General features: G+C 36.3%; 1 protein-coding gene across 4 annotated transcripts in view; it reads right to left on the bottom strand.

Annotated features, from left to right (window-relative positions):
• The window catches only part of Myo5a (myosin VA), a 157,961-nt gene that overhangs the window by 65,999 nt on the left and 76,136 nt on the right, over nt 1–15,826 (bottom strand). For all 4 annotated transcript variants that reach the window (XM_041679885.1, XM_041679882.1, XM_041679883.1 and 1 more), the window contains exons 9-16: nt 14,041–14,147; nt 13,398–13,663; nt 12,579–12,660; nt 9,641–9,781; nt 8,051–8,176; nt 5,741–5,824; nt 2,145–2,297; nt 1,454–1,551 (exon numbers count right to left, since the gene is read on the bottom strand). In XM_041679885.1, coding sequence (XP_041535819.1) covers nt 1,454–1,551; nt 2,145–2,297; nt 5,741–5,824; nt 8,051–8,176; nt 9,641–9,781; nt 12,579–12,660; nt 13,398–13,663; nt 14,041–14,147 — 1,057 coding nt within the window. The remainder of the gene's footprint in view (nt 1–1,453; nt 1,552–2,144; nt 2,298–5,740; nt 5,825–8,050; nt 8,177–9,640; nt 9,782–12,578; nt 12,661–13,397; nt 13,664–14,040; nt 14,148–15,826) is intronic.

Raw genomic sequence — 15,826 nt, forward strand, 5'->3', positions numbered from 1 at the left:
TTCTTTCTTTCTTTGTTCATTCATTCATGGATTTTTTTTTTCTGAGACAGGGTTTCTCTGCAGCTTTGGAGCCTGTGCTGGAACTCCCCCTGCAGACCAGGCTGGTCTCGAACTCACAGAGCTCTGCCTGCCTCTGCCTCCAGAGTGCTGGGATTAAAGGTGTGTGCCACCACCATCAGGTGTCTTTTTATTTTTTTAATCTACCTACTTACTTTTATTTTATATGCATATATATATATACATATATATGTATATATATAATGTTTAGCTGAATGTAGATCTGTACAACTCTTGAATATCTGGTGCTCAGAGGACAAAAGAGGGTGTTAAATGACTTAAAGTATGGTTGGGAACTGTCATATGGGTGCTGGGAGTCAAACCCAGGTACCCTGGAAGAGCAGTACTCTTAACAGTCGAGCCATCTCTATAGCCTCATGGCTGGTCTTTCAAAAATACATTTAAAAAGCGTATTTGGCATGATATTTCTGCTATTTATGGGGTAAAATACGATATTTCAATAAATATGCATAATGATCAAATCATACACTTGATCCTTAGCCCACAAATTCTTCTAGACTTATGTCAACCTAAGGAGATGAAGAAATTTTTGGCAAAAATACTTGACAGAAATTGTTATCTGAAATAGGAGGGGTTTCAAGAAGAGTAACAGGGAGGGACTGAAGGGAAGAAAGTGATAATTGTGTTTTATTAAAGCATTTTTTTAAAAAAATAGCTGTAACAACCTAAATGATTTAAACAGATTATGGATCATCTGTAACATCAGATACTCTGCAGTCATTCAATCAATAATGCAGCTTTTTAAATACTAATCTAGAAACTGTCCACAATCAATGATATTAGGAGTGGAGTTGAAATAGCAATTATAGCCTGAGACCCTACCTTGTTAATCTCAGTGTCTCTGTCTCTCTCTCTCACACACACAGGGAAAGAGGGAATGCTAACTCATCCAGCACATGTGACAATTTACACTACTTGCCTCTCTACTACCTTCCTGAAAACCATCTCAATAACATACATGTGTTACTTTTAAAGTTAGAGAAATATCTATATTTTGAAATCATCTCCAGAAAGATTCATTTTTACCTCTGACTTGGTATGTGAAGTAGGATGAGATTTTGATATGTTCTCTGGCTCCAACAGTTAAAGAGCAGCAGCCTTGGCAAAAGAAGCGTTCATTTAGCCAGCCCTGCTTTTAAACTAATGTAAAAATTAACAAAAAGCCCAGAAATATCTCCAACAGAGATAAAGTCAAAACAGAATCAGAAATAACTAGTTGGCCTCAAATTTTCAAATCCTTAGAGAGTTAACTGTTAATTTGTTTTCATATTCCCAAAAGGAAACAAACCTGAGAATTTGATCGAATAGTAGATTCCCTATACAAGACATGAAGATTTTCCCTAGAAATATTTCTCCTCATTTCAGTTTGACTTACGTGAATGGAAACTTGAAATCATTAGGCTTAATGCAGCGTACATAGTGAGGAGTCGTGGCGTTGAGGGTTTCCATAAGCAGGTGAAGGGAGTTTCGAAACTGCATGAAAAAGATTTTAAAAATTAAAGTTTTGTTTGAGGCCAACGACAATTTAAAATTCTCCTCCTTTGACATAAATAGAGGTGATTTTGCAAGCTATAAAGTCATCTTCACAGGGGGCAGTTATTAAACAAAAGTTCTAGGGCTTTTGCTTACATTTGTCTGAACTCTACATGTTTATTCTAAATATGCATGTACCTTTCTTCTACTCCTTTCTCTGTAGCTTCCTGTTGTGAGCTCCACTATATGTGACTTATATAAGGCATGAACTCTGCTCAAAAAAAGCTGCAGATTTCTTAATATTATATAAAAAATAAGCAGAGAACAGGCAGAAGGACAAACAGAAAGAAAGCATCATTGAGGACATGGGTCACCAATAACAAAACAAAGATAGCAGTGGTCTGAGACATTATATGCACTAGAGGAACCGAGACATAGAAAATTATTTTTGGAAAGGCTGATGCAGTTATGAGTGTGGAGTGGGTAAAATCTAACTGGACAGTATTGTTTGCACAGCAAAAACACTGACCTTTCTTCACAAGGTTGTGGAAGCTGAAGGGAAGGAGGTTGGTAGCAGCAGCTCCTGAACTCACCTGGTGTCCCACTGTTTTCTTGTGTTCCTTGGCCATCTGGCCAGGTCGGCTCTTGGTAGGCTTTACAGGCACTCGAGTGCGCCCTGAAGAGGTTGCAGAGGTAGGACTGATGGCCTTCTCATCATCTTGAAATAGTTCTGGTAGCATCTTAAACTAAGTCAAAAAATAGTAAAGAAAATTGTACTCTAGAACCAAGTGCAACACAGCTAAAATCCCAGCTCTTGGGAGACAGAGGGAGGAAGCTCATGAGTTCCAGGCCAGACTTATAAAGGAAGTGACTTCAAGACCAAATAAGACACTATCTAAAAGACTAAACCAAAATAACAAAAGTTCATACCCTAAACCCTAAATGGAAAATAAGCCTATGTAGAAGACGCATTACAGATACTTCTAATAAACATTTATGGTTGTATATAGTTATAGTCAGACTCACAGAAATAATTTCTGTGTTAGGAGCAAAAAAAATATAAGAGAGGGGACATATAAATGTCACAAATATATGCTGGAAAAAAATAATTCTATAAAGAAACTCAAACAATTATGTATAGACTTGAAGATCTAACTAATCCCAAAGGAAATGTCAGTTAAACATACAAGTAGTTTTGAATATAATTATGAGAAAATATTAACCAAAAGACTAAGTTTATTACCTCAGTTCTACAAGGGGGTTTATGTAGCAGAAACAAAGGACTAGGCCAGGTATGTGGGTGGCTGGAGTTGTAAGCACTAACTCAGAACGCCCAAGGGTTTCAGCAGAAAGGTGCTATGAATAAGCTTTTACTATTGGTAGGCAAAAATTAATGAATTAATAATTTTAAGAAAATAATTTGGATTGTATAACAAAGGAGAAAACCTTGTTATTATCCTATGTGTATTTATATTTGACTTCAAGAAATTTAAAACTTTAGTGCAATTATCATACTCATTTGTTTTTTGAGATGGGGGATCTCACTATGTTACCATAGGAACTAGCTCTGTAGATCAGGCTGATCTCAAACTCAGAGATCTGCCTGTCTCTGCTTCACCTTTAATAAGTGAGTGGATACCAGTCAATGTAGTTGGATGAAAATTTATGAAACAAAGGAGACCTGAAACTAGTCTACAGCAACATCTTGCTATATGGACACATCTAACACTGTTTTATTTTATATAAATAAAATTAATCATTTGCATAATTCAAGTCACGCTTGTAACCACCAATTAATTATTTACTAATCTCAGATTATCTAGGAAAATTTTTTTCTATGAGATAGATCACTTTCACTGAAAAACAAGGTCATGTGTCTGTAGTTTTATGACTTAGGAGGTAAATGGAGGTGGTTCAGAGTTCAAAGCCAGCCTCAACTTCCCATCTACATGCTTTGAGGACAGCCTGGACTAAATGATGTCCTGTCTTAACAGGCAAACAATAGCAAACTCAAACAAAGCTGGGGGGATGACTCAATTGGTAAAGTGTTTGTCTTGCTAAGTTTGAAATCCACCAGCTACATAAAAAGTTGGGCAAGGTGGCACACGGCTGTAATCCTAATAGTGAGGAGAAAACAGGAGAATTCCTGGGGTTCACTGGTCACCTCACTCTATCTTTACTGCTGAGCTCCAAGTCAATGAAAGACAATGTCTCAAAAGAAGTAGACAGTGTTCCTAAGGACAGCTTGATATTGTCCTCCTTCCTTCACACACATACTCATACACTTGAACATGAGTGTCCCCGTGTGTGTGTACACATGTGCACACATGTGCACTAACAGCATACACTTAGAATTATTGCATCAGAAACTGTTCTATAATGTATTCTTCAGAGGCTGTTTTTCTTGGATTTTGTTTCTGGTGCCTCTTCTGGCTGCCTGTTAATTGGAACATCTGGCTTCAGCTCTAGGAGTTTTTATCTCCATGCTCTCTCCAAGTCTCATCGCTTTAAAAGGCACCAAGTTCTGAAGCCCACAGCATTTCTACCACCTCTCTGCCTTTCCCTGTGACCTGCTTCATTCCTCACTTCCCACATGACAATTCTACCTGGCTATCTCTAGTTGACAATTTAATCAAACATATCTAAAGTAGACACAAATGGATTTTACATTGTTCTTGTCACCAAAACTTCAGTTCAAAGCACATAGTACAAATATCAGCAAAATGGTCCTTTCAAGAGAACAGACTGGTATTGTATTACACCTCTTTATACCAGGTTCATAGAGAAAATAAAGTTCAGGTCTCTTGGTTGAAATGCTACAAAGACTGGGAATAAGAAAGGCCTTCGAACTTACATGAAAATCATAAACTATCCCCACTTCAACTGCAATAATAGTATACAGACTGGCTCTTCTCAATGACTCTTCGAATATGCTGCTACCCTCTGATGATTAAGGACCCACTAGCCAAACAGAAAATTAAGAATAAAGAAAGAGTTGATTATGGGTACATCTAGAATGAGAACCCATGTTTTATTTAAGCTAAATTATTTTGACAAAGTATTAACAACAAAATGTCATGCTTACATTATAGAATAAAGTGACAAAGACCTTTGAATCACACTTAATGATTGTTACTCTAAAAAAGTTTGCCTTGAACATCAATCTTATAAGTTAAGAAAGCATTAATACTCAACACTTGTTAAGGGTTAAAAAAAAACAAATCTGATTTTTCCATGAATATCTGACTTATCTCTGAGGGTTAAAACTAGGATTTGGTCTTAATGTGATCTTTATATTATTAACATAATTGACTATAAAAAGTTATTTTTTAAAAAATAAGAATCCTATTATTTATATACTATTTAACAGATGTTAAGAGGATTCTCTTAAAATAGGCGAGAAAAACAAAAGTGCCATCAGTAATCTATAAGGTCCACTTGAACACTTACTTTTGAAGTGAGTATTGCAGCATCAAGTGACTGACTTCCTGGTTTGCTCCCTTAGGCTGACTGTGTGCCCCTCTCCCATCCTTTCCAGAAAAAGGTCAGCAGGTGGTGGTACAGACCAACTTAACTAATCATACTTCTTTGCCATCTGGAATATTCTTTTTCCTAGTTAAAGAGGTGGCTCTAGTATTTGTTCTTATGAAAAAATAATTGAAACACTTTGGGTCACATCTCAAATTACAGCCATCATGACCCAGAGCTGATCTCCACTTAGATGTAGTGTAATAGGCCACATTTATAACAAATCCCTTCAAAATGATGAAGCAGAAAAACCCTCTTCTCTAAGTTCTGCACAATGGCACAGGAGAGTAAAGCTACTGTGGAGACATGGACTTAAAGCTGAAAGACCATGTGGAAGAGTGGTTGGAAGCAGGTTCTAAGCAAGACAGCATGAGCTTAACCTAACTTGGGAACTTACCAGTCCTAAGTACGTACAACTCACCTCCTCATCTGTAAAGGAGAGTAATGTAATAGCATCTCACTGTAAGAATCACATGTGTCAACATTTGAAAGGTACTCAGTACAGGACCAGACACATATTAAGTAAGTGTTATATATTTGATAAATTAAAATTTTGATTAAAATTTGTTAGAAAATCATTATTAATATTAAAAGACTGATGCTAAAGCAATTAACATTTTATAGAACATATCCTGATAAGAGTAAGTCTATCCATGGTTACCTTGCTTGATTTAAGGACATTAATTTGTTCTTCAAAAACAGTGTCTTTATTCTTTTCAAGAAAGCCTTCACACTGGTACTCCACCTGAAATCACATGAAAAAAAAATCTCCTTAACTGATAACACTTTTGAATAGATGCTGCCATCATCAACAAAAGCAGATTTATTTGCCTGCGCTCTATGACTAGCTCTCAGCAAGCGGTATTATCAGTCTTTTGTAAGAGATCAGTACCATTCCTAGGAAAAGTATGGTAATTCACTACTGCAAACCTGACAAGATATGCACAAAGGACTCCAAGCACTATTAGAGAGCTTCCTACACATCCATGCTTATTGTTGCATTATTCATAACAGCTAAAAAATGGAACCAGTCTTAATGCCCATCAACAGATGAGTGGGTAAAGAAAATGTGGTGTACACACACACACACACACACACACACACAAAATGGAATTTTATCCAGCCACAATAAAAAAAATAAAACGTCATGAAATCATGATATTTGTAGGAAAACTGATAGAACTGAAAATTGTTATGTTAAATGAAGTAGGTCAAACCCAGAAAGATGAACATTTCAAGTCTTCTCTCATATGTAGATACTAGACTTCAATGTGTATTGTATGTGTGCATGTACACAGATATGAATGTAGGTCGTAAAACTAGAAAAGGGAGTATAACAGGAAAAAAAGAGCTCTCAGTGGGGAAAATAAAAGACAATGGAACCAATGTGACCTGAAGGCAGAACTGTAGCCATGGGATATGGAATGTGATCACAGGAGGAGGGCAGAAACAGTGGAAAGGGCTAGAGGAGGGGAACAATTAAGAACAAAGTATTTAAGAAAAAAAGGATAAAATGAAATCCATAGCACACACCAATACTTCCAGCAACTATTAGGTAGAAGCACGAAGATTAGGAATTCGAGGTTGGCCTCAACTACACAGTAAGTTTAAGACCAGCGTTAGCTACACAGACCTTGTCTCAAAATATAAAAATCCATTATCCTATATGTTAACTTTTTAAAATAAAAAACAAAAATAGCAGAATATAAGAAGAAATATGTAATTTTGGTAAAAGTATACAAATACCAATTTCCTAGATAAGAGGGGCAATGACTACTATAAATGATCAAAATGATCTGTCAGTTCATGGGTAAGCAGACTTGTAAGCTGCTCTCCCCCATGGAAAACAGAATACTTCCCAGGCTGACTCAGCATATCTTCTAAGCTAGAACACCACCTGCATCAAGCAGAAGTGGTCCTTAGAGGCAGTGGTTCTCAAACTGTGGGTCACAACCCCTTTGGGGGTCAAAGTACTCTTCCATAGGTGTCACCTAAGACCATTAGAAAACAGATAATTCATAATACAATTCATAACAGTAGCAAAATTACAGTTATGAAGTAGCAACAAAAACAATTTTACAGTTGGGGGACTCCACAACATGAGGAGCTGTATTAAAGGGTCATAGCAGATTGAGGACCATTGCTCTGAAGAGAGAAAAGATTAAGAGGAGAGAGTATGGGAAGAGTCAACAACTGATGATGGACAGAGGGAGAAGATGGGCAAATATTGTATAATTTGGTAAAGTGGGACTATTTGAGAATTAATTCCTTTTCTTTGAAAACCATACAACTTCAATCATCTGCACAAAAGGGGCTCCACCTCCTATACTCCTTAGATCACCTTAGTCATTCAAAGGTTTCAAGTCAGGACTAGACAACAGAAAACTCTTCATGAAGAGGCCTCCAAACTCTCACAACACTGCCTATCCCACAACTTCCTTGAAATGCAAACTAGTCACAGGATCTCTGACTGCTCAGTGAACTGTAGAGCGTATGAAGAACATATCACCATGCTTTCATAGAATTTTCATGTATTTAGAGATGTAGTATGTATACAGACCATTCTAAATATCAGAAAAGTTTAATAAAGCCATCTAGACCCTACATTACGTAAACATTAATATCTCCATACTTAAACACCTTAAGTGGGCTTAAAAATCATAAACATATCTCATGCTAGCTCAAGCCAGAGATCAGGTTTGACTGCTAAATGAGTTACAAAAACACTTGCAGTTCTCAGTTTCTTGAATTTCAAAATTTCAGGCAAAAGACTTTTGACCCGTATTTATTTAATATATAATCCAACTGAAGTTAAAAAGAAGAAAAAACCAAGAACCCAGCACTGTTGCTTTTCCTGAAATGACCTTAAAGAAAGCAAGCACTGCAAAGGAAAAACAATACTTGACTACTGATTTTTATTATAATTTAACATAAAGTATTAAAAAGGAAAAAAGACAAAAGGTTTCCTTACTTTGTCAGCAAAATGTTTGATGATAAAAGCTTTGTTTGACATACGAGGCTTCTCAAAGAGAGCACATTTGTTCAAATGTGTGTTGTACAGCTTTTGGGCCCATGTATCATCTGTGCCTTTAGGCATCTTGGGGAGAAAAAAGAAAGAGAAATGACTGAGCACTAAGGGTCTTCTGCTATATCAGCAACAAGAGGCCAGTTCCTATGTTCAACTTAAGAGCTCATTTTCCCTTCTCATCAGCACAAGTGAGCCACCAACGAAGGCATGGCCGAGCCCTTCATTGGGCTGATGCAGCACATCTGAGTGAGCATTTGCCTATACCAGGAATCATCAAATCAATATTTAATGCATTAACACAATAAAGGCTTTACAAGTTAAAAATGAAATACAACTATTAGGCATACTTTTTTGTTTTGTTAAACGGAGGTAACATTTATACACAGTGAAATATTAACTTAATCCAGAAAGGTATGAATTGGTAGTCTCTTCTTGTCATTTCTAGAAACTATTTTTTTTCCTGTTTTTAAGACATGTAATGAATGGGCTCATTCCATATACTCCTTGCATTTTCCCTTCTTACTTAGGTTGTTATTAACTTTTTGTTATGACAACTGTCATATTCCTTATACATATATACATTTATATATTTACAAGTATACTTATAGGCTAAACTCTTAAGTCAAAAGGCATACACATTTATGATTCTACTTTCCTCTAAAATATGTTGCATGAATTCTTGCCTTTCATCAAATATATACCGATTTAATTTTAATTTAATTACATTAAAATATTAATGTAATATTAAGTTAGTTTCAACAAAAGAAAGGTACCAAATTTAAAGTAACTTCAGGATATCATTTTTGCTTTGCTTTCATATTTTTAATCTCAAGTAAGAAAGAATATTTTTCTACCATATGCATGCCTTTGTAAAAAGCACAGTTTTTAATTTATTACTATTGTGTATTTGAGGGCAAGTTCATGCCATAGCCTTACACTGTTGGATCTGGGGATCAAACTCAGGTTGTCAGATCTATCCGGCAAGCATTTTAACCCACTGAGTCATCTCAGCAGCCATACATCTATTTTAAACACACTAAGTATGGCTTCATATGAGGGTCAACACATGATAGGCTGCGGTTTATTGTAGATAAACTAAAGGAAAAAAGATTAAGAAAAAAGATAGATTCACCTAAGGTCATTCAATAATAAAGTGAAGGATCCAGTGACTTTCTAACATGCTACATCTATAAATGTTAACGTTAAAGACTATTTATTTATGTCAGTAGCAAAGACAACTAGCCAATATTCAAAACTTATAGCTATTTAGAACTATAATTCAAAATAATTTTTGTGCAATTTCTTGTATTTCTTTCAATATATACTACTGCTAATAAAAACATCAAAGATTTACGAATTTAAAAGAACCTTTGGGGTCTAGTGTCTAGTGTTTCTTCAGAATGGAAGTGTGACCCCTGACTTGTCACAACAGTATCTCATGTTAAACTGAAGAGTCTCTGCTTGCACGTAGCTGCCGTGTAGCCTGATGCACCTATTCTGACAGGCTTAAGTACTCCAGAAAATCATAATCACCTTACACTCCTCATCCAGCAAATCTAGAATTCCCAGTTTAGATTCTATAAGATTGATACAAGGCTGATTATCATAAAAATCTATGAGTGTCCATGGAATTTGTTCCTTCATGTATTCCTCCTGTTCCAACTTGAAGACATGCTGAAATAAAGAGAAAACAAAAGTCACTACCATAAAGAAAGTAATAAAGAAGCATGTGTCTACAGAATACCAAGGAAACCCACATAATGAGATAGCTCATGGCTTCCAGCAACAACAGCATCGTGGAGAAGCGTGACTGAAATCATGTACAGAAAACCTCAGCTGTAAGTATTCATCAAGAACAAATAAATCTAAGCATGTAAATTTTTTTTTAATTTTTGTTTTGTTTGGGACAGGGTCTCAATATGTAGACCAGGTTAGCCTGAGACTCTATGAAGCCCAGGTCAGCTTTGAATTTGTACTCTGGCTAAGGCTCCCAACTGCTGGGATTACAGGCTTGTATCACCACACTACACCTATAACTGATTTGGATAGCAGATAAATACACTAGTCCTTGTGGTTTTTTTAAATGCACATTTCCAAAACTATGTAACTTTTTCCTGAACTTATTGCACAGAAATGGTAACATGAGTACAGGAATGCCTCAGTTGGCATTGATCAGCTATGCAGAATGAATGCTTTCCAGGTTACTGAACAGCCAGGCAGTGATTTCACTGCAAAAAATAATTTTTTCAAGTTTAGAAGTATAGATGCCTCAGAATTAGATGACAGTTGTCCTTGAATATCTACCTTGATTTTCTCAGACAGGGAATCTAGGGCTCACATTTCTGGAATGTACACTGAATACCGCAAGCAGCTACAAGCACTACCAATGCGCTGAACCTCTGCTAAAGCTCCAGGCACCATGCACACCACTACTTCTTATCTCCACCTACTCTTTAATCAGCTTAGCTACTGAGTCTATACCATGTGTCAGCCTCTGCATGTGGTCAACAACACAGACATGGATGCTGCACTTGTGAATGGGGAGAGAACTGGAGAAATCAAATAGTCACAAAGAATTACACATGCTAAATTATACAATAAAATTACAAATGCTAATGATGTTACAAAGGAGAATAACAAACATCCTCACCTAGTTTGGGGATGGGTGTTCGGGTAGGTTTCCCTGGGGAAAAGCTTGTGATGAAGTTCTGAATATAAACAGAAGCTAACTGATCTAGGAAGGCAGAATAATCAAACCACCACCTCTGCTTCAGCCAAGTTGGCTGACAACACAGCTTCCACTTTTTACAGATGCTAATGACCACTACTGCATTTTAAAGTTTTCTTTATTTCTTCTGGATCCTTTGCCTCACTCTTTCTTGCCATTTTGTTTTCTAGAAAAAGTAGCTTTTTGTGGATGTGACCTAAAAATACTTATTTTCTAGGACCCCTAAGTTTTAGAATCCAAAGGTGACACAGAGATTTTTGACAACCTCTCTCTCTCTCTCTCTCTCTCTCTCTCTCTTTCTTCCCCACTCTATTTTACACTTATGACAATATCATCTTAGCTTATTTGTAGAATTGAACCTTGGTCTAAAAGATATATGCATGTATGTGTGTATGTATATATATATAATTCAAATTAACAAACTTCTTCTGTTTTTTTAATTACTATTAATAAAGTGGTAAACAGGGCATCATTAAGAACTAAGGATTTGGGACTGGAGAGATGGCTCAGTGTTTAAGAGCACTTGTTGCTCTTGTAGATGAGCTGGGTTCAGTTCCCAGTACTCACAGATAGTTTACAACTATCCATAACTGGTGAAAAACTGGTCCTGTTATTATGGAAAACTTTAGCATTTTTAAGATCTCTTCTACATTATTTCACTGCAACAAACAGCTTTACTTGCTAAACAAAGATGGTTTGTGTATCAAAGTACTTACAATATTCGACAATGTCATATACTTAAAAACTTCAGTCCCAAATGTGCAAAACCCCAATCTGTCTCTATGCAAAAAATTTTAATTTTCTTTGTTGCTTATTAATACTTATTTCATATTTTAAAAGATTATGTTCATCAGCTTTTTTTGACTTCTCAATTTAAAACTTTATTTTGTCTTTGTTTTCCCCATTTATTGGTCCTTAGCAATATATACATACTGCTGAATACATATATATGAAAAAGTTTCCATATCATAGAAAATAAAATTTGAAAACAAGTAGCGCTTAAACATAACACAGTATTCTATCACAGTTGAAACTTTTCTTTTTAACGACTCAACAAGACCTAAAAATGAACCATGTCATTTCTAACTTTACCTAATATAAATTTGTTCTCTCTGAAAATAAAAAGGACGTTTTTTCAAGCACATTTTCTGTTTTACACTGTTATGACAATTTATGTACAGATTATTTTGAGAGAAATTTATCATTCATTTCAGACAAAAATAAAACATTTTGTTTGAAGTGGGTGGTGAGGTGGTGGCAAGTCAGTACTTGAATGTACCCAGTACTCAGAATGCAGAGGCAGGAGGCTAGCCAATAAGGGCCACTTCCAAAATATGCCCATTGCCGTTGCCTCAGTGAAGAATTTTCCCCACTGAAAAGAGAATTTGTAAAATTTTGACATCTTGGTAACACAGTAAATGGTGGTTAATGTAGTTCTAACTCCACATATTGTTGGCTTCCAAACAGCACACAGAAAGACTCAATGTTAGTGCCTGCCCAACTTCCCACTCTCATTCAGATTATCTGCCCAAATGCTCACTATTCTAGATAAGTGATAACTGACAAACTGTTTTTAATATTACATCAATTTGTAATGCTCAGTTCCTTGGCAGTTTCACTATTCTAAACCCACATAATAATTATAGTTCAGGAGTTTATTTTACAGACCAAGTTTCTAACAAAGACTAAGAATTCAAAAGAAAAATCTATAGCAAAATTTTATTCAAGAAAGAAAATTCTTACCATGTTGAATTGTTGCTGCAGTTTTTCATTTGCATAATTTATGCAAAACTGTTCAAAACTATTTATCTCAAAAGTTTCAAATCTGTAACACCAAAAAAGTAAGGTAGGAAGGAAAGAAAAAGAATAAATAGCTTTTAAAAATATTGAAAATAAGCATACTTGGAAGAGGAAATGAGAAGCTCCTTAACACTATCACATCTTCTTTACATATCAGATAAAGGTTGCTGCTAAGACACAACATGATGGGCACTGGCTGAGACAAAGCTTCCCTTGTATGGCCCTGCCTATGGATGTGCAGCTTTGGGTGTTTGAGGCTCATTCACCCTCCAGTACAGAACAGCAGAACTATGCTAAGACTACCGTTCCTCTCAGTTTATACATCAAAATTTCTATCCGCAGAGACAGGGGATAGAAATAGTAATGCTATAGGTGCTTTTGTAAAACTGAATCAGAGGGTGAAAAATTAGCTGCCAAAAAAAGTTTCAACAATTACAGAAGTGTAACCAGAGAAGGCAACTAGAAATGAAATTATATTTTCAGAAAATCAATAATTAATCATACGAGAGTCTGAAATCAATTAACTCTACCTATTAGATTAGCAAGTAGGACTGGAGTTGAGCTAATTGTTGTTTAAGTAGGGCTTAATTATTTTTTAGCATCATTATATTTCCATCATCAAAGACACTTCTGAATGATCATAAGTAGGATTTCCTTTCTTCTCCAGTAGAAAACAAAATTAAATAGTGCTCAGAGTTACAAAACACTCCCGACAAACAACTGCTTTCCAGCAGGGTAGGGCAATAAGCCAAATGCACTCACCCATAAATATCCAGCACGCCAATGAAAGAGTGCTGCTTGACAGCAGAATGGAGAGCCTGGTTGACGTGATCCACAATCCAGCTGAAGAGTTTTGCATAGATGTGCTTTGCTAAAGCATCTCGGGCATTTGTGGCCTGAAGCTTGGAGATGGGCTTGATATATGTCTCTGTGGCAGTAGCCAGCTTTCGGTGGCAGAGCCAGTGACACATCTCTTCATAATCCACACCCATGAGGTCACAGAAGGTGATAAGTGGCTCATGCTTGGGCTGCCAAAAGAGAATGTGTTATTGCCTATGGCACGATCAATCAAAGAATAAGTCCTGAAAAGGGAAGTAACAAAATTTAGCAAAATTTCTGTCATATGGACATCAGCATCACTCATCTTCCATCAGCAAGATATAAGAAGCATTCAAAGAGGCCCACGTGGGGCATGCCACAGATGCATACTTACGTAGCATGTGCAAAGAGCCCCACACGGGGCATGCCACAGATGCATTACTTACCTAGCATGTGCAAAGAGCCCCACACGGGGCATGCCACAGATACATGACTTACCTAGCATGTGCAAAGCCCTGGGTTCTATCCCCAGCAATAAAACAAAACTAACGGACAGCCTGCCATCACGTTAAGCTTGTGAACTTACAGGTATTGTGCAGCTGTCTGAATCTCGAGATGCAAATCCAACATTGCCTAAGTGAAGGATGCCAGCAAGTATCCGAAAAATTCCCATTTGATAAGATTCACTTATTCCTGGAATATAGCAAATAAACAAGTGATTTATGGCAGAATAGCAAAATAGTAATTATAAGAGAATATTTTAACTCTAGTATTAATTCTTAAATATTGCCAGATGTGCATATTATATACATAGTCACAAAAGCAAAACTTTTAACTTTGCTGACAGTAATAAACCAGGCAGATTCACATTGTAGGTTATGGAGTATGCCTGATCTGGTCTTATGTCCTGGCACTGAAATCAACCTGCCACCTCCACAGACAGAAAACTTCATCCATCTATGCTTTGGTTTTCTTATTTGAGATAAGGAGATAATTCTTCAAAGAGTGTTTTTAACATTAAATGAGATAATTCACAGAGTATACCTGGGACACATTACGTATTTTAAAAGTGAGCATTACTGTCACATCTTAGATATATAAATACTTTATTAATATTATTGCTACTATTTATCCCTACTGAAAATGCATATTGTAGCCTAATAAGGCTGATTTAAGTTGGATTATTAAAATACTTCAAGTATAGATTAATTAGAAATCAAAGAGATTTCAAGATCAGAAGTATTTTATAGTTTTATATTCAAAGTTAATGAGTAAAAGTCCAAACACAGCTTTGGAACAGGACCTAAATGATATGATGAGATTAGAAAGCTGGATACGTTCTAGCTTTTACCAGATCTGGTTTCATTTTTTCAGTGAAGATAAGAAGTTCTAGAATATTAAACATAATTATATAAGTAAAAGTAGTAAAATTATTTTCAAAACATTTTTTCTATAAGGCAATTGAGATTAACCTTATGATGAATGTTTTGCTATCTCCTATCTTCCTATCTTCCTTCTTTCCTTCTTCTCCTTCCTCCCTCCCTCCCTTCCTTCCTTTTTAGGCTTTTCTGAGACAGGATTTACTCTTTGTAGCCCTAGCTATCCTGAAACTCACTCTGTAGATCAGGTGGCTGTGAACACAGAGATTCTTTAGCCTCTCTGCCTCTTGTGTGCTGGAATAAAGGGCATGTGCTACCACACCCAGCATTGAACTGTTCTTTTAAAATTTTTAAGGAGAGCAGTGTTCTCACAATGTGTTCGTGGAGCACTGGCAGGCCTTGCTAAAATGCACATTCTGAACCCACAGCTTTTGTGAAGTGGTATGAGAGTCTTCATTTTTAGCAAGTCCCACAGTGGTTCAAGACCTAAGCTCCCTTGCTTGATGGTATGTCTCTAAATACCAAATATAATAATTGAGTTACTTCTTTTCTGAGGTTTCATAAAAATATGGGGGAAAAGGACACCTTTAAAAATTGTATAGTTCTGGCCAGGCGGTGGTGGCGCACGCCTTTAATCCCAGCACTCGGGAGGCAGAGGAAGGCGGATCTCTGTGAGTTCGAGGCCAGCCTGGTCTAGAAGAGCTAGTTCCAGGACAGGAACCAAAAGCTACAGAGAAACCCTGTCTCAAAAATCAAAAAAAAAAAAAAAAGTTGTATAGTTCATAGTATTAATTGATTCATAAGTGGACTTAACACTTTCAAATCACAGAGAGAAAAATGGCATCTGTTTCAAAAACACTGGAATAACAACACTATGTGCATGTATGAAATTCTCAAACAATCGAGACTTAAAAACTCTTTTATCAAAGAGCAGCAACAAAAGGAAAACACTAAAATACATGTGTTCTCTCACCATGCCCTGAAAATAACAAG

Source organism: Microtus oregoni, unplaced genomic scaffold, assembly GCF_018167655.1.
Source record: "Microtus oregoni isolate MIOR12 unplaced genomic scaffold, Mior012 000032F_ref0000030, whole genome shotgun sequence".
Taxonomy (NCBI): domain Eukaryota; kingdom Metazoa; phylum Chordata; class Mammalia; order Rodentia; family Cricetidae; genus Microtus; species Microtus oregoni.